The 24,205-nt window shown below is 44.7% G+C and overlaps 1 protein-coding gene across 1 annotated transcript in view; it reads left to right on the forward strand.

Moving 5' to 3' along the window:
- Positions 1-24,205, forward strand: part of TEAD3 (TEA domain transcription factor 3) — a gene marked incomplete at its 5' end in the record, with an annotated part of 391,612 nt that overhangs the window by 217,018 nt on the left and 150,389 nt on the right. Inside the window, 2 exon segments of the mRNA XM_044076584.1 lie at positions 7,541-7,692; positions 11,100-11,273. Of these exon segments, the coding sequence (XP_043932519.1) occupies positions 7,541-7,692; positions 11,100-11,273 (326 nt within the window).

Genomic DNA, 24,205 nt, shown 5'->3' on the forward strand with positions numbered 1-24,205 from the left:
TGCATATACATCCACACCTTGTGTATTAATCACTTACGAGGACTACCTCTAAAAAGTCACGAGGGCTACAAACTGAACTCACCCATGCTAATGTCTTAGTTACTAGTGACCCCATAGTTACACACACTGAATCCAGCCTCATTAGACAAGAAGAGGATGATAGTAAGCTGTGTCTCTAGAACCAGAATTGGTGATGTGCAAGGGCTGTTAGGTCCATGCCTCCCAATAAGTATGAGCATGTGACCTGGGAGCTCCTTATCTGGGTTGAACATTCTGAAATGCTGCACACAGAGGGTGATCCAGAAAGACATGATGGACCTTGCTATGCATGGGCCCAAGGTGGGAATGACACTTGTATTGAGCATCATTCTGCTATCTGCAAGTAGGATGCCTCAAACCAAAGACCAAATAACTGGCTTTAACTGTTGACTGAAGGTTGATGTCATCATGGCAGGATCAAGTTTGTGTCTGCATGGGAAGTAATGGTTGATAGATCAAGTTTGTGTCTGCATGGGAAGTAATGGCTGATAAGTCTTTCAGTTTTGCATGGATGGCTTGCACCTCCCTCACCATAACTTCCTCTTACTTCCCAAATTTTTCCTACCCCCTCCCCCCGTGTCGTTTTAGTCTCCATCCCAAGGACATCACAATACAGCAAATTTTTATTCAGACTGTATTATAGTAGCAGTGCTTAGTGCTAGGCATCTGATCAGAAAGATTTCCAAATTTGTGGTTTGCCTAACTCTTGTGCACATTCTAATCTGCAAAGTTACTGAAGCCTTTTTCCTTGGTTTTAGTGCCTGTCAGTTTTTCAGACCCACTGAAAACTGCAAAGGTTTGTCCATATTTATTTTGGATCCTACCTTTTCAAGGTAAATCCCCCATCTAGAGGGCCAAATTCAGATTAATCTTTTTCAACCTGACGCCTTTCTGCTTGATAAATTTAACTCCTCAGCCATCAACTGGCAAACATTTTGCAGCATCAGCTCCCTTGACAAATTGCTAGCATTTCCTATAAGGACTCTAATGTCCTTTACCACTTTGTCTTCCCCAACGTTGTCCATTCCTGCACTCATCCTGCATCTCCAGCTCACTAGTTAAGTCTGATAATAAGTCTGTATTCTTCTCCTTTAAAACATCTGTCATCCCCTGCTGCAAATCCCGTAGGCTTTATGGATTTTTCCAAAGCCAAACCTGTTACTGCTCTCAAGCAACCAAGAAGAGTTCAAAAGTAACTCTACTTTTGTTAACTATATTACCACAGCTGTCACAGAGCAGACTGGTGTGTACAATAAAAGGAAGAAACAGTTTACTGTCCATAATAAGGCTGCCATCTCTTCACCACAAAAAGCCCTCAGACAGATTAGAAGAACCTCAAGTGCACCATTAAAAGTGTAAGGCTGAAAACAAGCTTGGGTTTGCTACCTCCATTAAAGACAATCATAAAATATTCAGCTGTCTTATGAAACTTAGAAGTAATACCCAACAATGTTCAAGCTTAATTGCCAGTATCCTAGTGGATAAATTTAGCTCCAGCTTCAGACCACCTACCCTCCCTTTTGTTCCCTCTATTCTGCAGTCACCTCTCCCTCTCCAAACGTCAAGTCCTTTTGGCTGTGTCCATAACCAAGAACATGGCTCATAATAACATAACAGGCTGCCTTATTGTTGGAACCTAGTACTGTCTGCCCAAAACTCACCTAACACTTTTTTAAAGCCAGCTTCTCTATGGGATATGCTACTGGTGCCTAGAAAAGTGTTCAGTGGTGCCACGGCATAAGGGTGGCCTCACCACTGCCCAAACCACTACAGGCTTATCGGCCTCACAACATGACTGAATTCCCTAATGTAGACATATGGTCTCCTGGTCCTAGACTTTGACCAATTTAATTTTCTCAGAGATGATCATGTCTTCTTAACCTAAATATTTTTAAAAAAGAACACTGACAATGGACATTGTGTATACTCTAGGTATTTAAAAAAAAAGAACACTGACAGTGGTCCTTCTGTACATTCCAGGTATTTTAAGAAAGCGACACTGACAATGGACATTCTATACATTCCACCCATCTTGTACTGCTAAAAGCTTTTGATTCAGTCCCACACATTGGCCTTATTGATATGCTAAAATAACTCACCTTAAAACCTTATTTTGTCTGCTGGATGGCCATTTGCCAGGAAGAACTCACAAAATAAAAGTAACTAGTACTTTCTCTGAATGTAAGAATGCCACTATCCCTGTCCCATGTTTTTGGTCCTCTTGTTTTTGGTGTCTACTGTTCCAATATCCACCCCCAGGTTCAAGGCCTTTGGCTAATTACATTTACTAACGATTGCAAACTTGGAGGAATCATCAGCTCCTGCATACTCTCAGATACTCTATGCTGACTCCTCGTGTAGTGAGAGGGTTTTGAATTGCTTGCTAAGAAATGCAGTGTGGTTCTGTTTGTAAAATGGAAATTCCCCAGCTCATGCCACAGCACTGACTGCCCCACAAACTGACAAAAGTTATCACAGACCTGGGTACCTACACCGATACAGTACGATTTGATTATCATATCTCCACTACATTTCACAGATTACTCTACTTAGCCGCTAATCTCCAATAGTATTTTTTTCAAATCAAAAGGAGTCATAGGAACCCCCTACTCATACCTTATCATCCCCGTCATTGAAAATAATACCCCCCTTTGGTACGTACCTAAGCATGTTGCTCAACTTGAGAGACCCCAAACATCCTTAACCAGGATCACAATCTTTGTCGCTCAGCTGCCCAGATAGATGGTCTGCCTTTTACCCATATTTGGTATCTTATAGACTCTTTTGTTGGAACCTGTGCTTATTTTATGAAAAACCTGCTATATTTGATCTCATTGGGCTTTGTAAAATTAATGACTCCTCAAATACCTACAGAAAGGACCTTAATTTCCTTCAGCAAATAAACAGAGGTTGATGACAGGACAAGTTCCTAAACACAACCCATTTCCCACCTTTAGAACATTACTTGTCAGACATAGTAGTACCCTAGCCACATTCAAATTTAGTCTAGACAATTGGATGTTTTTTTAACATATAAATTCATCCCTGGGATAGCACATACAGCTGTCTTTGATAGCTGGCACAGCTGACAGATAGCAAGCCCAAAGGCAGGGTGCATTGTCATATTTCACTAGGCTTCTACATTGTCTGCTTGATTATATGTCTAGTATTTACTTACATACCAAGAGAGAACAGTTGGATAGTTTTTGACAAACTAAGCAACTACTATATTATGTCTTCTTCTCTCATAGGTTACTCCATGTTATGATGTGTAATGCCAATGAACCAGAACTTTCAGGGGTCATAGGACATTCCGGTGATAGGGTAAAAAAAGTATATCATGATAGGCAGAGTTAATAATACAGCAAAGTACTGGCAGCCTCATTGACTCCTTATTTTATGGCTTGAGAGGGGAGTGTTAATTTTTTGCCACTGCCAGATCTCAGGACTAGAACCATTAAATTCAGCTTATAACATAATGTAGCCTTGTTGAGATTAGAATTGGTTGAAGTTAACTATTCACATATACATGAGGTACTTCCAGGGGACACTAGGCTTGCAGTTAGCAGACTTCATATAATGTTGTAATCACTTCCACAGAGCAAAAATTTAATCAAGGACTTGCCAGTAAAGAATGCTACAAATATTTTAGGTTCCATTTACATCTGGCTTTTCATATAGCAGAGTCAGAGTGTATGACCAAGGCAGAGTCAGAGTCATCTGTGGAGAAGCAGGTTGTTGATTTATTCACTTTGTAATAAAATTGAAAGTGAGAAATGTAGATTGTAAAAGAACATTTCCAGCTTCCTGTGAAGTATAGATGAGGAAGAGCTCTATGATAGAATCTGTGTTGGGATCTGCATTACCATATTTCAGGCCACAGCACTGCACAAAACGTATCCAGCCCTGGCATTTCTCTGCCCCTCTGTGTCAGTGTGCACTATATTAATGAGAGGTATCTACCCCCTGTCACTGCACAGTCCTACCATGTATATGTGCCTACTGTAGAACAGAGAAGTATCTCCTCTGCTTCTTTGTACCCCTGCTGTATCTGTACCTACAGCATCACTGAGAAGTATCTCCCCTGTCACTCAACACCCCTACTGTATCTGTACGTACAACATTACTGAGAAGTTATCTGCTCCTGTCACTCCACACCCCTACTGTATCTGTACGTACAGCATTACTGAGAAGTATCTGCTCCTGCCAATATGAAGCTCCACTGTATCTGTACGTACAGCATTACTGAGAAGTATCTGCTCCTGCCAGTATGAAGCTCCACTCTATCTGTCCTACAACATTACTGAGAAGTATCTACTCCTGCCAATATGAAGCTCCACTGTATCTGTACGTACAGCATTACTGAGAAGTATCTGCTCCTGCCAATATGAAGCTCCACTGTATCTGTACGTACAGCATTACTGAGAAGTATCTGCTCCTTTCAATATGAAGCTCCACTGTATCTGTACGTACAGCATTACTGAGAAGTATCTGCTCCTGCCAATATGAAGCTCCACTGTATCTGTCCTACAGCATTACTGAGAAGTATCTGCTCCTGCCGATATGAAGCTCCACTGTATCTGTACGTACATTACTGAGAAGTATCTGCCCATGTCACTCCACACCCCTACTGTATCTGTCCTACAGCATTACAGAGAAGTATCTGCTCCTGCCAATATGAAGCTCCACTGTATCTGTACGTACAACATTACTGAGAAGTATCTGCTCCTGTCACTCCACACCCCTACTGTATCTGTCCTACAGCATTACAGAGAAGTATCTGCTCCTGCCAATATGAAGCTCCACTGTATCTGTACGTACAACATTACTGAGAAGTATCTGCTCCTGTCACTCCACACCCCTACTGTATCTGTCCTACAACATTACTGAGAAGTATCTGCCCCTGTCACTCCACACCCCTACTGTATCTGTCCTACAGCATTACTGAGAAGTATCTGCTCCTGCCAATATGAAGCTCCACTGTATATGTACGTACAACATTACTGAGAAGTATCTGCCCCTGTCACTCCACACCCGTACTGTATCTGTCCTACAGCATTACTGAGAAGTATCTGCTCCTGCCGATATGCAGCTCCAGTGTATCTGTATGTAAATTATTGAGAAGTATCTGCTCCTGTCACTCCACACCCCTACTGTATCTGTCCTACAGCATTACTGAGAAGTATCTGCTTCTTCCGCTACATCTTTACATGCATCACACAACTCCCATGTCTTTTTCTGTGTTATTTTAAAGTCACCTTTAAATGCCATCACATAGCTCCTGTGTCAGTCTGTCTCATTTCAAAGTCACCACACTACCTTCCTTGTCATTTAAGTCATTCAGGCACACTCCCAGACCCCCCCCCATTTCTGTGCTTGTATCATTTCAAAGTTACTCACATGCCTGCACACATCCCTCCTTGTCTGTGTTATTTCAGTCATCTGTACATACCATCCCACAGCCTCAACATAATTTCATTCACCAATGCATGGCACTACACAACCTCCCCACATCTGTGTCTGTATTATTTCAGCCACCAATGGACTGTTATGTGTGCAGCTCTGTCTTTTCAGTTATTCATATGTGCCAGTACAGAGTCTCTGCATATCTGTGTGTGTATCATTTCAAATTACCATACATTTCACAGTCCAGACCCCCATGTCTTTAGCTGCAGCATTCCAATGTCAGCTATACTTGACATCACCTAATTCACCATCTCTGTCTTTCTGTCATTCCATTGAACCATACAGCCCACAACACAACCTCCCCTCATGTCCGTATCTTTTCAAATTCAATCATATAGATCATCACACAGTCCCCATTGTTTATTTGTATAGTTTCAAAGTCACTTGTACAACTCACCACGCATCCCCCCTTGTCTGTGTCTGTATCATTTCAGAGTTCCCATACATGTCACTACCGAACCCCACCGAGACATATCTCTGTCCAGAGTGCTGCTTTATTACTTATCCTGTATGACTGTATTTGGCCCTAGCCTTGTGGTCTCCTGCCCTCCTATGTCCATTATGCATCCTGTATGACCATAGTTGGCCGCAGCATTACTTGTTCTGTATGACTGTACTCATCCCTAGCTTTGTGGTCTCCTGCCATCCTTTGCCCATTATTCTATGACCATTACTTATCCTGTATGACTGTTCTCAGCCCTAGCATTGTGGTCTCCTGCCCTCCTATGCCCATTATTCTATGACCATTTCTTATCCTGTATGACTGTTCTCAGCCCTAGCATTGTGGTCTCCTGCCCTCCTATGCCCATTATTCATCCTGTATGACTGTACTCATCCCTAGCTTTGTGGTCTCCTGCCCTCCTATGCCAATTATTAATTCTGTATGTCTGCACTCGGCCCTAGCATTATGGTCTCCTAAATTCCTATGGCCAGTATTCATCCTGTATGACCATACTCGCCCCTAGCATTGTGGTCTCCTACCCTCCTATGCCCATTAAACAGAATCGCTGAATCTGTATCCGAAAAAGTCATCCATCCATGACGCTTCGCATCTCACCATTATTTGTGTGTGTGTGTGTGTGTGTGTGTGTGTGTGTGTGTGTGTGTGTGTGTGTGTGTGTGTGTGCGTGCGTGTCTGTGTGCGTGCTTGCGCGTGTGTATGTGTGTCTGTGTGTGCGTGCACATTGTGTGTTTGTGTGTATATTGTTACCTTACATTTATTAGTGGATTGTTTTGGTTGAAATTGAATTGTCATCTGTATCAGTCAGTTCATGTTTCATTGGGTGTGGTAGTGTGCCACAGGTGTTTTTGTGTGAGATCATCTAGCAGTGTAGAGGTTTATCCCTTTCCCCAATGTTGTATAATCTCAGAGTTGGCAAGTCTGTTGTAGTGCCAGCATGGGGTGTGCGGGGAGGGGGCAAGCTTCCAACAGAACTGCTTGTTTAATGAAGATTTTTGTTATTTATAGTGGTATAGTCTCTGTTATGATTTTTTAATAGAATTTACTGTGATGAGAAGCATTTTGGACAGATGTTCTTACAATTGTTATTGCAGTGATCCACCCATGGCACAACTCAGACTTCCCACTTCTGTCTGCAGAACATTCCATACCACTCATAGCCATCCATTTCATGTCTTTATTCAGGGCACTAAAGAATTAGCCACCAATGGCAGTAGTCAAACATAGCATTGTAGAGTCTCCCACCCATGTCCATTGTGTAGGTCTGGTGAGTCTATGTCCACAGCAGTTTATCCATCTGTGATGCTGTAAAGCTCCAGCAGGTCTGTGTGTACAGCTTTGCAGTCGTCCATACATTGTCACTGCACAGTCTCATCAAATGTGTGCCCCAGAACTGAGCGGATGTATCATCAGTACACAGTGCACACCCGACTACATCTTTGTCTACGGGGATGAGCAGTGCCGGTGGTGAATGACTGCAGTGCTGTGACCTGCTCTTCTCTGTTAACAGTGTGATAGGAAGCAGGAAACAGCTCTTGTCTAAAACCAGTATACTTTTTCTTCTGTGTCTCTAAGGTTATGAAACCCTGTCGTCCCATCCTGCGTCTGTTGCTGCAGCAGTTACTACTGCATCAGTCCCCGTGTGGCAAGATCGAACTATCGCTTCTTCCAAATTACGTATGCTGGAGTACTCTGCATTCATGGAAGTACAGAGAGATCAAGAAACGGTAATGTTCCTTTATCTTATTTTTTGGTGGGGGGGGCACAATGCAGCCTTTATTTTTCAGTATTTTGATTTCTGTTCTTATGGCATTTGTCTTCTGCTGCTGTTGTGGTCTCTGAGCCTAGAGGCATCTCATTGCATTGGCCTCTCTTACTCTCCCAGTAGATAATTAGTCAGCCAGTTATAGTGTTAGTGGCAACAGTAAACTCCCAGCCCTTTCTTTGTCATTAGCACTCTGGTGACCACTCTGCTTGGTAAAGCATGCTCTTTGGAATAGAACAGGAGCTCCCTGACCCACATATAGAGGCCAGGGTTGCAGTTATTCTGTTCTTCCTTCTACCACAGAATAGCATCTGGCCATGTTTTTGTTAGTGTGGCGTACTCAAGGTTTATTTTATGCTTGTGATTAGTACCCTGGTTTAGCTGCTGTAAACAGACCCCCCCCGGTTTAGTTGCTGTAGACAGCCCCCCCTGATTTAGTTGCTGTAGATAGGCCCCCTTGGTTTAGTTGTTGTAGACAGGCCTCCTTGGTTTAGTTGCTGTAGACAGAACCTCCCCCCGATTTAGTTGCTGCAGACAGACCCCCCCCCCCGGTTTAGTTGTCGTAGACAGACCGCCTGGTTTGATTGCTGTAGACAGACCACCCCCATTTAGTTACTGTGGACAGCTGCCTCCCCCAGTTTAGTTGCTGTAGACAGACCTCTGTGGTTTAGTTGCTGTAGACAGACTCCCTCCCCCCGGTTTAGTTGCTGTAGACGGGCCCCCTTGGTTTAATTGCTGTAGACAGGCCCCCCCCTCTGGGTTTAGTTCCTGTAGACAGCCCCCCCCGGTTTAGTTCCTGTAGACAGCACCCCCCAGTTTAGTTCCTGTAGACAGCCCCCTATGGTTTTGTTCCTGTAGACAGACCCCCCCTCTGGTTTAGTTCCTGTAGACAGACCCCCCCTCTGGTTTAGTTGCTGTAGACAGCCCCCCCTCGGTTTAGTCCCTGTAGACAGCCCCTGGTTTAGTTCCTGTAAGACAGCCCCCAGTTTATTTGCTGTAGACAGCCCCCGGTTTAGTTCCTGTAGACAGACCCCCCCCCTCCCTCCGGGTTTAGTTCCTGTAGTCAGACCCCTCCCCCCTGGTTTAGTTGCTGTAGACAACCCCAGTACACCTTTTGCATGTGGCCGCACTAAGAAGATCTGTAGCTATCATTCCAGTAGCACTGCTGTGGATCAGTCCCACCCGATTTCTTCCGAACCCCTGACTCCTTCCCTTGACATGAGCAGAGCGTCTTTAAACAATGTGAATTTTTAATGCGTCTCCTCAGAGAGAGAAGCAAGCAGACAGACAAAAAAGCAAGGGCCTTGGTCCTGTCAGTACAACTTCAGAGCACACCTGTAGACTAGCAGTGACCTTGCTGCCATCAAAGTGCCTGTACAGTTTGCTTCCATCCTGTATGCACTATACAGCAGGCCACAGTTTAGCCCTCTGCATACCTTTCACTTTTCAGGGCAGCAGTTATTTTTTTTTTACAGAAGTATTGTACTGTTAGTGGTCGTAAAAAAAGGGTTTATACCACTCAACCAGCACATTGACAGACCAACTCCCTAGTCGGTGAGCAGGTCTCAGGCTACTGAGACGCCCAGAAATAAGAGAAGCAGTGCATGTCTGAGCACTTTGAAGCAGTGCTTTAAGACGTACAATATAAACTGATGCCTTGTTTGTAGCTATTTATCTTTAATTACTAGTGTCACATTGAGGATGTTTTTTGTAATTCCCATGTCTTCACCTGTCCTTTGCTGTTCAGCCACTGCTTGAAATCTCCCTGGACTCTAGGAGTACATCCTTCTTCCCTGAAGCAGCACCACATCTTTTGCAAAGATCTCTCTCCAAAGCACCAAAAGAGCCCTTTCATTAAGTGGGTCACTCTCCTGAGAACGAGAATTACGGAGGGAATGAGATACTTCTCACCAGTAATCTGTGACCAGTCTGATTGGGTATCGTTGAGGTTTGATTTCTAGTGAAGTGCTAGTGATACTATTAAATCCACTTCCATTCCTTGTTCTAGGCAGTACAGGCAGACTATAACAAGAGGAGTAAACATGGAACAAACTAGGCTTCAAGTTGAATTTGTATTTTACTGACTACAGCTTTCTTATGTCTACATCTGTCTCACACATTATGAAGCTAATGGTGAACGTCTTTATCTGGTTATGAACCCAAAGGCAAGTGACCTGTAGGAGGTAACAGATGTCCACACCAGATTGAACTGTTATTCCAGAATTTTAAGCTTTCTGCCATATTAATCTCACCCCCATATTCAATCTCTCATTCCATTCCATGTCCAAGGCAGTTACTACCTTGCTGGGTCTGATGTGACCCTAGCCCCATGTCAAAAGTATAACAACAGAAAAGGGTATTTTCTTTGCCTAGATGCAACATTCAAGAAACCTGTGAGTCAGGACTTGACATTAGAAGTGAGAGGTGAGATCAGCTGGCAGGTAACGTGCTGACATCACACATCAGGTACTGCTATGTTTTTGCATTTTTTTTTTCACAGACACTAGTGCATATGATGCCTCTTGATTTCTGACATGTGTTCTGTCACATACCACTGAAATGTGACATCTGCTTCTGCCCTAATGCTGTAGCACTCATGCTGTTAGCTCTCAACTGTCCACCTGTTTCCCTTATAGTTTTTGTCTGCTCCTTAATGTATGCTAATGCAGAATCTGTTGTTTTAGCAACTTTCTAGGAGCAATAATTAAAATCTGTCCCATATTTTTGGTGTTTGCCCCCCCCCCCCAAATTTCATGAACCTAAAAGGTTGAGAGAGATGCAGATGGTCCTTCTTAGTTCATAGGATCCTCGACTATACATGAACCCCGACTTACACTCTGGTTGAGCCAGTTATCTGAACACTGGTCTGCAGTAATCAAGGCAAACACCTTGCCATTTGCCAGTGATCTGTTAGAGTTGTGGGACTCTGTCGTTCATGAAACTACCTGCACTGTCATGTGTATGTAGTGAATATCTGCAGATGGTCTACTTTAGCGGTCTGAAACCGATGGTGAAAACCGAGCTACTTCAGACATTGAGTCGTTCAGGTGAAAAGAACAGTGTGTAGAGTGTGTAATCCTAAGCAGCCCCCACATCAGCTGCCCGTCAGCATTTTGATCTCATCATCTGACGTAAGCTATTTATGTTGGATGGAGTCTGTGCTAGTTGCAGTCAGGAGTTTGACAAAAAGACTAAAGCAGAAGCTCTGGTTAGACAGGCAATCATTGAGAAGTAATGCATTCGGAACATAATATTATGCATCAGAGCATGGGGTCTTTTCACTAGCAGTTGATGCTTATGTGCAAACATGACCTCTTTGTTGTCACTGTGGAATGTCTTTAACACTTTGTATGTTTTACTTTTGTACAGTTTAGCAAACACCTCTTTGTACACATTGGCCAGACGAATCCCTCATATAGTGATCCAGTCCTGGAGGCTGTTGACATCCGTCAAATTTATGACAAGTTTCCTGAAAAGAAAGGCGGGCTGAAAGAACTTTATGAGAAAGGCCCACAAAATGCATTCTTCTTGGTGAAATTCTGGGTAAGTTTGGGGTCTTGTGACATAACATTGTCAGACTAAGCTGCAGTCATCTGCGGAGTTTGCCAGGTTTATTTTACAGTGCTTGTCTGTTCAATATCGTAAAACATGTCTGCACACTGACTTCATAAAAGATGCGTTTTGCTTTTGTAACACAGCTCACGGGAAGACCAGCATTGTATAGTATTGAAGATCTCTGGCTTTGTGTTGTACAGTTTTCAGCATCTTTCAGGAATGCTTTTATTGTTTATATAACCACATACCGCCCTGCCTTGACATTTCGCTCATTTGTTTGCACAGCCACAAAGAACCACAAATTTGACTGGTAGGTAAAGCCCCCTGTATGTTTGCATTCTTCACTCTGTAAATTTGACTGTACACTCTGTGTTTTCATACTGCTCTTCTCATCAATATTTAATTTTCTAGGGTTAAAGCTTGTCTACTCATCACTTGCTTTAATACTTCAACTCTAATTACTGACAACAGCTATTACTTTCATATACCTGAAGAAATGACATCATCAGTACAGTGTTGCATGTTTTTTGTTACACATTAAGACATTGTACGTTTTTGACTGTATTTCCTTTACTTTTGATTGTAGTTTTAAAATGCTTCCCAACAGGTATATCTCACAGTTAGAGATCCATTCTCCATCTGTGACAGACTGAGTACATGAAGATTCTGGACTGACCCATTGTTTACCTCTGTTAGATTTGTTACCCCCTTATGTAAAGTAGATCTTGGTTTCAGCCCTGCTCCTTATCAGTGCAAGTTCCTGCCCCTCCTGTTGTTATGTAAGCTTCTGTTCCCCCTTCTTATCTACACTTCTCTCTTAAACACACTAGCTGCTGGCCTACCTCCGCATTACTGTACTCAACGTCTGACAGCGCGTGCACGCACGCACACACACACACACACACACACACACACGCACACACGTACAGTGTTTCTTGGTGATCATTTCTTCCCTAACTTGTTAATGTAGTATTTTGGCCAGCCTCTTCTCATCTCCCCTCCACATTCCTTTCTCACTTCCACCAGCGAGTACAGACTGAAGATGTTCTTCGTGTTTCACTGTTGCAGTCATCACATTTGGGTTATCCCTGCCAGGGTAGCCCTCGGCAGGCCAGAATACCAGAGACTTAGTATTTTTGCATAGGTTGCTGTCACTTGAGGACTGACGTCAGGTCATCAGTGGTATAAAGGAAGGCATCCGACATCATTACATCAGTCTTTCTTGCTGTGGAGCCCGAAGCAGTTCGCATGAGTGCCGGTTGGCCGCTACCTGAGTTTCATTTCCGAATTGAAGTTGAATTCTTTGAAAGCTAGGTACCCCATTGGGGATCCTTTTTTCTGGCACTAACCCATGTCAGAAAAAGTTAGTAATTGTCTGCCTGAGGAAAGCAAATACCACACAGGGACTTCCACTCTTACTGCGTCACTTGTCTAGGCTCAGACCACGACGTCCCTCATCACTTCTGTGCTTTGTTTAACCCCAGAACTATTCGTCATCAGGCCCTTATTGTAGCCAGATATTTCCGTTTACAGTCCTCGAATTCCAATATGGCTTCAGTAAGCCGTCCGACAGCAGATCTTCTGAAAAAACGTAAAGATAGAGACAGACCGCACAGGACCAAACCTTCTGACGACGCTTCCGTTAAGCTGGTCATCAGTCCTCTGGAACTCAGTGAGGTGCTTTCGGAGCCCCTGATGCCGGCTTCAGTTAATTCACAGGCCGCTGCTGAGACCCTTTCAGAGTCTGGTATGTCGCTGAACTCTTCTTCGTCTAAGGATCCTGTGGTCGTCTCTACCTTGGATGGGTCCGGAGCCGCTGTGCAGGCTCTGGCTTCCGAGGAAGTCCTTTGCAACACCGAATCCCGACATAAACCGATGCCTTCTTTCCACGGCTCCCATTCTTTCAAAACCAACCGAGTTCCTTAGGCCCAGGGGTCAGACCACACCCAAGAAACCGACTACCCATTCTCAGGCATCTGCTCCCTTGCCTCAGTGTCATATGCTTAAAATGGCAGAAGACCTTATCATGCTGATTAGGGGAAGCCAAGCCACTCCCTCAAAAAGGAAAAGAGATCTGTCTCCAGTAGTTTTGTCTGAACAAGAGTCAGATGAATCCAATGCATCTGACTATGAAGACATGCAGCCCCTCTCCACATATGAGGATACTGATGCAGAGGAATCCATTCCTTCAGCCTCTCCCCAGTGGATTTTTCCTTTGGGGAAACCCTGCATACCTTAAGGGAGCATTTCCAATGGGAGAGTCAAGACTTCCCACATTCTAAAAAGGGACTCAAAGAGTTCCTGGACCTTCCACATCACAGGCCTAGTCATCCCCCCAGTCCAAGATGTGGTGGATGATGTCTTCCTTGAATCCAGCTTGACTCCAGATGCCCTCCCTCCTGCTCCCAGAAACCCAGACAGGTACTACAGAGTAGACTCACACAAATATCTTTTTTAAAAATCCAACAGCTGACCCTGAGGTCATTACTCAAGGGCCTAAAGAGATTAAAGCAACCTCAGCTAAGAATCCCACCCCCTCAGACAGGGATTCCCAAGCAATGGACAGATGGGGTAAAAAGTGTACACCTCAGCTACTCTTGCTGTCAGGGCAGTAAATTGTCAGTTCCATATGCTTAAGTATCAGCAGCATACCTTGGAACTCCTTATACAAAAATGTCCCCTTTCCTGCATGGGCAGAATCTAAAGATATACAGGACTTAATGCATTCTGCTGGTCAAGTTACCACAATTTGCACTGTGGATGTTCTTCATCTCACATTGCTGCAGTCCTTACATATGGGTAGTCCGCTGTCCTCGGTCGGCCCGAATACCAAAGTATTAGGCTGACGTCGGTCATGGGCGCTCAGATCTGACATCAGAGCGTCAGGGTATAAAAGCGCATGACCGACGTCATATCCTCAGTCTTTTTTGCCGCATGGTCCGATGCAGAAGCAGCGTTGCAAGTGCCGTTCGGCGTTCTGAAATTTTCATATTCTGAGTTTCAGACCGGAACCAAGTTGGGCTAAGTACCCCGTTGGGGAATATTATTGTTTTTTCTTGCCTCAGTTAATTCCGGATGTCAGAAAAAGTGAATAATTGTATTTCTTGTGGGAAACATAGGGATTATCACTCTCTTTGCATTCCTTGTTTGGGACCGGACCACGACGTAGTCGGGTGTCGGTTTTGTGCTAGGTTTAATAAGCGCACTATAAAAAGAAGGTTAGATTGTGCCAGGTTAGTCTTTGGTAAGCGGTGTAATTATAATATGCCGTCGGATCCTCCGACGCCCGCTTCCACGAAGAAGCGCAAAGACAAATCCTTGAAACCTAGACAGGTGGATTCGTCCGTTTCGGACGCCGGTCCTGCAGAAACTACAGTGGAGCAAGTGGATCCGGCTGAAGTTTCTGTTGAGTTTCAGGGGGAAACTTTGATTTTGCAGGATGTGGCCTCACAGGAGTCAGGTCAAGCTGAAGGGGCCTCTCAGGTTACTGTTCTCCCTTCTATGCCTAAGGTGGTTAGGCCTTCTGCTACTATTTCTAAGGCTTCTTCTAAGGGCAGGTCTGTTTTGCCTTCCTCTGGTGTCCCTTCAGGTACTTCATGGTCTGTGCCTAAAAAGCACATGCTTAAAATGGCAGAAGATTTGATTACTTTAATTAGAGGTTCTATGCCCCCTCCTGATAAGAGGCCCAGGGTGGAGCCAGAGTTGGAAAGTTTGGATCAGGCCTCAGATGACTCGGACTCTTCTGCTGAAGATATTCAAGATTTTCCCCCTTATTCGGATTCTGATGCAGAGGATTCCACTCCTTCTGCTTCTCCTCCAGAGGATTTTTCATTTTCAGAAACTCTGCATTCCATGAGGGAGCATTTTAGGTGGGAAGGACAGGATTTCTCTGATTCACGGAAGAGGCTTAGGGAATTCTTGTTTTTACCACAGCATAGACCCTTGGCTATACCTCCTGTTTTGGATGTTGTTCAAGATGTTTTCTCGGAGGCTTCCCTTAATCCAGATTCTTTGCCTCCTGTGCCAGTTAAACCGGACAGGTATTACAGGGTGCCTGAGGCTCATAAATATCTGTATAAGAGTCCTAGGGCGGACCCAGAAACTATTAGTCAGGGGCCTAAGGGTGTTAGAGCTTCTGTTGTAAAGAATCCGGTTCCTCTAGATAAGGAAGCTAGAGCTTTGGATAGATGGGGTAAGAAGGTGTATACCTCTTCTACTTTAGCAATGAGGGCTTTGAATTGCCAGTTTCATATGTTGAAATATCAGAATTTCCTCCTTTCTCAGCTAAAATCTAAAGTGGATGCTTTGGCAGAGGGCATAGAGTGTAAAGAATTGCAGGATTTAGTACATGTCTCTGAACAGGTGGGTAAGCATTCTTTGCAGTGTGGTTTTGATGCTGTGCAGGCCTCTTCTAGGGTGGCTGCCACTGGTTCAGTTCTTCGTAGGCACGCCTGGCTTAAGGATCAGAATTTGTCCGAGCATGTTAAGACTAGAATTCTGGATGCCCCTTTACAGTCTGAAGTTTTGTTTGGTACCCCTGTGGAGTCAGTTTTGAAGAAAATGGAAGACAAGGCTAAGTCCATGCAGACTGTTAAAGATTTTTTGCAGGTGCAACCTCCAAAGTTTAGTATAAATTGGCCTACTAAGGGGTGGACCTACCCTTCTTCTGATTCTCAGTCTAGGGGTAGATCTAGACGTGGCAGAGGCAGAGCTCACAGTACATTCAGGCCTAGAACTTGGAGTTCACCTGCACAATCTGCAGGTGAGGGCAGGGGCCAGTCCTTTCGTAAACAGGCCCAATGACCTGCATTTTCAGCTGCCAGATTCTTCTTCCCTGGCAGCTCCTTTGGGAGGAAAGTTAGCACTCTTCAAGCAAAACTGGCTTTTAGTCACCCAGGACAAATGGGTATTGGACATTATAAACCGAGGCTACAAGTTCTATTTCCATACATTGCCTCCTTTCAAAGGCATGCCAGACGTTCCTCCTCGGCAAAGGATAGAGGCTCACAAGCAGATTTCTTTACTTCTTCAAATAGGAGCTATACAGCCAGTTCCTCTGTCAGAAGTGGGACTCGGATTTTATTCTCGCCTGTTTCTAGTACCAAAGAAAGGGAACACGTGGAGACCAATTTTGGATTTATCTATCCTCAACACTTATCTGGACATTCCAAAGTTCAAAATGCTGACGTTACAACAGCTTTTACCTCTGTTGGGAAAAGATCACTGGATGGTAACTCTGGATCTCAAAGAGGCTTATCTTCATGTTCCTATCAGGCCCAGTTGCAGGAGGTACCTGCGTTTTCGGGCTGGAAATTTACATTATCAGTTCTCTGCATTGCCCTTTGGCTTATCTACTGCCCAGAGTGTTCACAAAGGTTCTGGCTCCAGTGATAGCCTTTTTCAGGTTATGAGGAATACAGATTTATCCTTATTTGGACGATTGCCTGATTATTGCACAACACAAAGACGAACTTCTGCATCATCTACAGTATGTGATGGTAGTGTTAAGATGCCTAGGGTATTCTGTGAACGAAACAAAGTCCAGTCTAGTACCCTCTCAGGACATGTGCTTTCTGGGTGTGAGACTGAATACAGCTTCCCAGATGGCCTTTTTGACCCCGGACAAACAAAGAAGTCTTTCTCTTTATTTCCATCAAATGTCTCTACAGTCCAGGCTGACTGCAAGGACAGTCCTTCAAGCCTTGGGGTTCATGGCATCTTGTATTCTGGTGCTTCCCAATGCCAAACTGCATATGAGGAAGCTTCAATGGTATCTCAAAAATGTATGGACACAACACTGCCAAGATCTAGACACTGTCATTCAGATAATACCTTGCATTCAGAAAGAATTTTTGTGGTGGGCTCAGGAATGTCACCTAAACAAGGGACTCTCTGTGACCCGACCAGAGGCGAGTCAGATTCTAACGACAGATGCCTCGGACAAGGCTTGGGGAGCACACCTCAATGGAAAATGGGTGCAAGACACGTGGCCTGTCAGACTTCAACATTTGCATATCAACTTGAAGGAGATGTTAGCAGTCCAATTTGCATTGATGGCTTTCAAGGATTTACTTCACCCAGGACAGGTGTTGATTCAAACAGACAACACTACTGTCATGTGGTACATCAACAAGCAAGGGGGAACCCATTCTACCCTCTTTGCAGGCAAGCGATGATTTTGTGGGAGACTGCTCTCAGTTTACACCTCAATCTTCAGGCAAGGTTTCTACCAGGAGCACAGAACTCCTTAGCGGATGTGTTGAGCAGACAAATTGTGGATCCTCACGGTGGAAACTGGATCCTCATGTGTTTCAAAAGTTGACAGTGTTATGGGGGACTCCAGACATAGATCTGTTCGCTTCTCCACTGAATTACCAGTTGCCAAAGTTTTGCACAAAAAGGTTTCATCCCACAGCTTGGAAGGTGGATGCTCTATCATTCAGTTGGAGCAATCTTCATGTCTATGCCTTTCCACCTCTGCCTCTCATTCCCAAGGTACTCCTGAAGGCCAGAATAGACAAGCCATCCTTGATTCTGATGGAGCCGCATTGGCCTCGACAGCACTGGTACCCACTACTGAGGAGTTTGGCACGGGAGCCTCCATGGCCTCTGCCTTTGATTCCGCATCTTTTGTCTCAGGAGGGCAATCACTTCCTCAATGTCAAGATTCAGTCTCTGCATCTCACAGCCTGGCATATTCTGTTTTAGACCCTGGAGGGTCTCAGCTTCCACAACAAGTTTTGAATGTTATTTTGGAGGCCAGAAGGCCTAGTACAAGGAAAGTTTACGCTGATAAATGGAGGAGATTTTTTCTTTGGAGCAAAGCGAAGGACTTTGATGTTTCCAAGCCTGATTTAAGTGTTTCTCTTCAATATCTTACTGAGTTATTGGACAAGGGTTTGTCTTTCTCCTCGATAAAGGTTCATGCTGCAGCCATTTTGCTCACTATGACTGTGACCCTCCTTTATTTTCCCATCCTTTGTTTAAGCAATTTCTTAGAGGGGCAAAGAACATAAGACCCCCACGTAGAGCTCCTACTCCTGCTTGGGATCTCAATTTTGTGTTGGAAAAGCTTACTCTACAACCTTTTGAGCCTGCAGCTAGTGCCGAGTTAAAGTATTTATCATGGAAGACTGCTTTTTTGTTGGCCATTACCTCTGCAAGAAGGGTTTCTGAATTACAGGCCCTTATGGCAGTGGAACCTTTCCTGATTTTTCATAAGGATAGGGTATCTTTGCGTACTAATCCTTCCTTTATGCCTAAAGTGGTTTCTAGTGTGGCCTTGAACCAAACTATTCATTTGCCTACTTTTTATGCAAACCCCCAAAATAAAGGGGAGAAGATTTTGCATACTTTGGATATTCACAGGCAGTTACGTTATTATTTGAGCAGAACCAAGGGGTTCAGGCAGTCTCAGCAGTTGTTTGTTTCTTTTGCTTTGGGTTCTCAGGGAAAACCTGTTTCAAAACAAACTATTTCTAAATGGATTGGGTTTTGTATTTCTTTCTGTTATTCCCATCATGGTAAGGAGATTCCGGCTGGAATCAGGCCTCATTCCACTAGGGCTACTGCCACTTCTACTGCCTTTCTAAGGGGGGTAGCTACAAAAGATATTTTGGAAGCAGCCACTTGGAGTTCAGTGCATACTTTTTCCAAGCATTACCACCTTCCTCTTTATTCTAAGTCTAGGGCTGGATTTGCCACTGCAATTTTACAGGGCATTTTAGCAGCCCCTAATGCTTTATGATTTTGCCATCCTCCCTTTACCTCTGCTTTGGGATTCTACCCATATGTAAGGACTGCAGCAATGTGAGATGAAGAACATAGTACAGTTTTGTACCTACCATAAATGTAGATGTTCGAAGATCCACATTGCTGCAGTCCAATCCCTCCCTCCTTCCCCTCTGTAGTTTGGCATGGTTATATGGTTTGGGTGATGGTTGTTGTTGGGCATGTTTTTGGGAGGTATCCTGTTTTTGGGCTGTGGCCTTTCTTTTTAGGGCCTTCTGACATCTGGGGCAAGAAAAGACTGAGGATATGACGTTGGTCATGCGCTTTTATACCCTGACGCTCTGATGTCAGATCTGAGCGCCCATGACCAACGTCAGCCTAATACTTTGGTATTCGGGCCGACCGAGGACAGCGGACTACCCATATGTAAGGGCTGCAGCAATGTGGATCTTCGAACATCTACATTTATGGTAGGTACAAAACTGTACTTTTTGACGCCCTAGAAGCTTCTTGCAGGGCAACAGTCACCGGATCTGTCATTAGAAGACATGCATGGCTTAAGGAACGACCCCTGCCAGACCATGTCAATTCAAAATTGTTGGATGCATCCTTGCACAAAGATAACTTGTTTGGTACTAAAGCAAAAGTGGTCTTAAAAAAGATGGAAGAAAAAGCAAAATCTATGCAGACTGTTAAAGATTTCTTACAGGTCCAGCCCCCTAGGTTCAGCAGGCATTTTCCCTCCAAGCACTGGTCCTTTCCTGCTCCGAGTAGACAGGGCCAGCCTAAGCCCTGTGGAAACAGACCCCCCAGACAGCAGCCCCAGGAGTTGCAGAGATCTAAGCAGTGGACTACCTCCACTTCAAAACCAGGGAGTTCTAAGCCACTCCCTTATGGTAAGAACTCACAGTGACTCACCCCTTCCCAACCTTGCCTCTGCCCACCTTCACATACCCCTAGGAGGAAAACTCTCCTTTCACTCAAGCACCTGGGCCCACCATTACCAAGGACCAATGGGTTCTGAACATTGTATCTCAGGGGTACAAATTCTCCTTCCACACTCTTCCAACCCCAAGAGGGTTCCAAGATCTACCTCCAAATCAGTGGGCAGAGGCTCAAAAGCAAATCCATTCCCTGCTCTCCTTGGGGGCAGTAGAGCACGTTCCTGCAGAGCAGATAGGCCAAGGCTTCTACTCCAGACTTTATTTGGTGCCCAGAAAAGAAGGCACCTGGCACCCCATCCTTGATCTATCCATTCTAAACACTTTTCTGGTGATCCCAAAATTCAAAATGCCCACCCTCCAGCAGCTGCTACCCATGCTCTCCAAGGACACCTGGCTAGCCAGACTGGACCAAAAAGAGGCCTACCTCCACATTCCTATTAGGGAGTCCTGCAGAAAATATCTCTACTTCAGGGCAGGATCTCAACACTTTCCATTCTTTGTGCCTCCCTTTGGCTTATCTACTGCTCCCAGAGTTTTCACAAAATGCCTGACTCTGGCCATTGCCTTTTGCAGACAAAGAAATATTAAAATTTACCCCTACTTAGACGACTGCTTAATTCAGGCAGACAGCCAGGAAAGTCTGCTCAAAGACCTGGCCTTTGCAAAGGACCTACTAACCTCCCTAGGGTACACAATCCGTGAAAAGAAATCCAAACAAGTACCACCCAAAGGATAATCTTCTTGGGAGCAAGTCTGGACACAGCATCCCAGATGGCATGCCTTACACCAGAGAAACACATTTTCCTATCAGCTTACTTCTCTCAACTGGCCACCAGGCCTCAGCTTTCTGCAAGGAAAATCCTGCAAGTCCTGGGGTTCATGGCCTCTTGCATACTCCCCATGCCATATGCCAGACTGCATATGAGGAGACTTCAGTGGTACCTAAAGAGCCTTTGGTGTCAACACACTCGAGATCTGGAAACTCTTCTGCTTATTATTCCTTAGCTGAGGAAAGAATTTCTTTGGTGGGCAACAGCCTGCTCCCACAACAAAGGACTGCCCTTCTCCCCACACCCCGCTGCCCAGACCCACACCACAGATGCATCAGACTATGCTTGGGGTGCACACCTGGGTGGCAGGTGCATACAGGGCCAATGGAACCCCCAGCAACTCCCCCTGCACATCATTCAAGAAGAGATGATGGCTGTGCAGCAGGCCTTGACAGCTTTCAAACCCCTTCTCTCTCCAGGGGTTCTCCTGATCAAAACAGACACCACCACTGTGATGTGGTACATCAACAAGCAGGGAGGGACTCACTCCTACCCACTGTGCAGGCTGGCCATGACCCTTTGGCTCACAGCCTCTTCCATGCAAGTACACATGTTAGCACAATACCTGCCAGGTCCTCTCACCTCCCTGGCAGACCAATTAAGTAGAAAGCTCTTGGGCCCCCATGAGTGGCAGCTCAACAGAAACACCTTCTTCCTAATAGCTCAGAAATGGGGAACCCCGGAGGTTGACCTCTTTGACTCCCTGTCCTTCCCCTGGGTCAATCTAAAGGTCTATGCCTTTCCTCCACTACCTCTCATTCCCAAGATACTGCTCAAAATCAGGGAGGAAAAACCAAGGACCATTCTTATAGCTACAGACTGGCTTCGCCAGCACTGGTTCCCCTTGCTGCTCAGCCTGTCCCCACTACCACCATGTAATCTTCCTCAGATTCCAAACCTCCAAACCCAGAGGGAAGGTGAATTCATGCAACCCCAATTGCAGACGCTCAGTTTGGCAGCTTGGCTTATATCCTAACCCCCGACCAATCTGCCATCCTCAGTAAACAGGTTCTGGATGTTGTCAGTGAGTCCAGATGCCCTAGCACCAGAAAGTGTTATGCAGATAAATGGAAAAGGTTCTACACCTGGATCCAGACTAAGGGGGCCAATATGTCACAGCCCTCCATCCCTCTCATCCTGGATTACTTAGCTGACCTGCTACACAATGGTCTCTCTTTCTCCTCTATAAAAATTCATGCCTCTGCTCTTTCTGCTCATTTTCCCACTGATCAGCCTCTTTTTCACGCCCTCTGACTAAACAGTTCCTCAGAGGGGCTAGCAACTTGAGACCCACCCCCAGAAGGGCACCAACACCAGCTTGGGACCTTAACTTTGTCTTGGAAAAGCTCACCCTGCCCCCTTTCGAACCAGCTTCTTCTGCAGAGTTAAAATTTTCTCTCCTGGAAGACAGCCTTCCTCCTGGCGATCACTTCAGCCAGAAGAATCTCTGAGCTGCAAGCACTTATGGCTGTGGAATCCTTCATCATCTTCCATGCAGACAGGGTATCCTTTAGAACTAATCCATCCTTCATGCCCAAGGTGGTGTCCAGTGTGGCTCTCAACCAATCCATCCATTTACCCACTTTATTTCCTAACCCCCAAAACAAGGGAGAAAGGGTTATACATTCTCTTGATGTGCACAGACGGCTTAGATACTATCTGGACTGGACTAAATCCTTCAGAAAGTCTGATCAATTGCTGGTTAGCTTTGCTACAGGGGCAGAAGGCAAAGCCATCTCCAAGCAAACCATTTCCAAATGGATAGCACACTGCATCCATTTCTGCTACAAACAGTATGGAAAGCCTCCTCCCAAGGGGGTCAGGACACACTCCACCAGAGCAGCCTCCAGCTCTGCAGCTTTCCTTAGAGGAGTCCCCACCAGGGACATCCTGGAGGCTGCCACCTGGACATCTGTTCACACTATCACCAAGCATTACCACCTGTCTGTCTTCTCCAAATCCAGGGCAGGGTTTGCCTCTGCCGTCTTGTAGGGCATGCTAGCCAGCCCCTAGCTTCCTTGGCTGCCTCCACCCATTTCCTCAGCTTTGGGAATCTACCCAAATATGCTGACTGCAGCAGTGAAACACTAAGAACATAGTGCAGCTGTGTACACTTACCATAAATGTAGCTGTTGGAGTGTACTCACTGTTGCAGTCCTGGTTTCCCTCCCTTTCTCCTTGTGTTACTCTTCTTCCTTGTTCTCCTTTCCTTACGAGGGACATACTGGTATTTATTTTCCACTGGTGGGGTTCTTCCACCAAAGCCTGGCCTCCTACTTTGGGGGGACTACTACAGTCTGCTGCCTTACTTTATACCACTGACGACCTGACTTCAGTCCTCAAGTGACAGCAACCGACACAGAAATACTAAGTGTCTGGTATTCGGGCCGGCCGAGGGCTACCCTGACAGGGATAACCCAAATGTGATGACTGCAACAGTGAGTACACTCGAACATCTACATTTATGGTAAGTGTACACAGCTGTACTTTTCTTCGGCTGTTTATATGATGCTCATACCAGCTGTGCACCACCGCTGTAACTGGGAATTTTACAAACACGTTAAGAATAAGATACTTCACCATAGGAAGTCTTCAACAAACAACATCACTTTGAACTTAACAGAAAAATTGCCACTCTAGTGAACCACTGGTGCTAAAATCTGAATTTGTGAAATGCTTGAATTAAGTTCAAGAAAAGGACAGATGAATTAAACATTTTCTTCCTTTTGACAGAACCTCTGTGTGTCATTTTCTTGCTGCCAGCAAAAGCGAAACATGGAACACATTCCACTAACAAATGAGTCATTAATAATTTGGCACAGTTACTGGAATCACTTACCATTCAGCCAAGTACCGTAGGTAGGGGTGATTTCAGCTACCCATCCATTAACCTGGGAAGCATACATGACCATTAACATGCAGGCTCAAAGATTTCAGTTTGCCAGTTTACGTAGCATTACACACACTAACAGCTTCAAAAAAGAACTAAAAAAACTTTCTCCAGAAAACTTGGTTATGCCCCTGCCACGACCCCACTTAATCCGGATTCTGTCATCTGTCTCTCCCACTTTTGAGCAGCAAGTTTTCTGGCTCTATTCTATTTATGTAATGCTGTTGAACTATATAATCGGTATGAAATGTATGACACATATCTTTATAATTACTTGTTTTTTGATGTTATGTTTCTTTATCTATTTTTCATGCTTATACAAAACTGTTCTGTCTTACTATGTGTACTGTGAAATTGTCTTGGTTACTTTCTTATGAAACCTATTAATGTAATATTGTCATTATTTTTCTTGGAGTTTTTCTCCTCGGGTCTTCACTGAAAATGGGCCTGTGCTCAGTTGGACCAGCCCGATAAACAAATGTGAAATAAATAAATAAGTAAATAAATACATTTCTAGACTTTGTC

Source organism: Protopterus annectens, chromosome 7.part0, assembly GCF_019279795.1.
Source record: "Protopterus annectens isolate FY-2018-M chromosome 7.part0, PAN1.0, whole genome shotgun sequence".
NCBI classification, from domain to species: Eukaryota; Metazoa; Chordata; order Ceratodontiformes; family Protopteridae; genus Protopterus; species Protopterus annectens.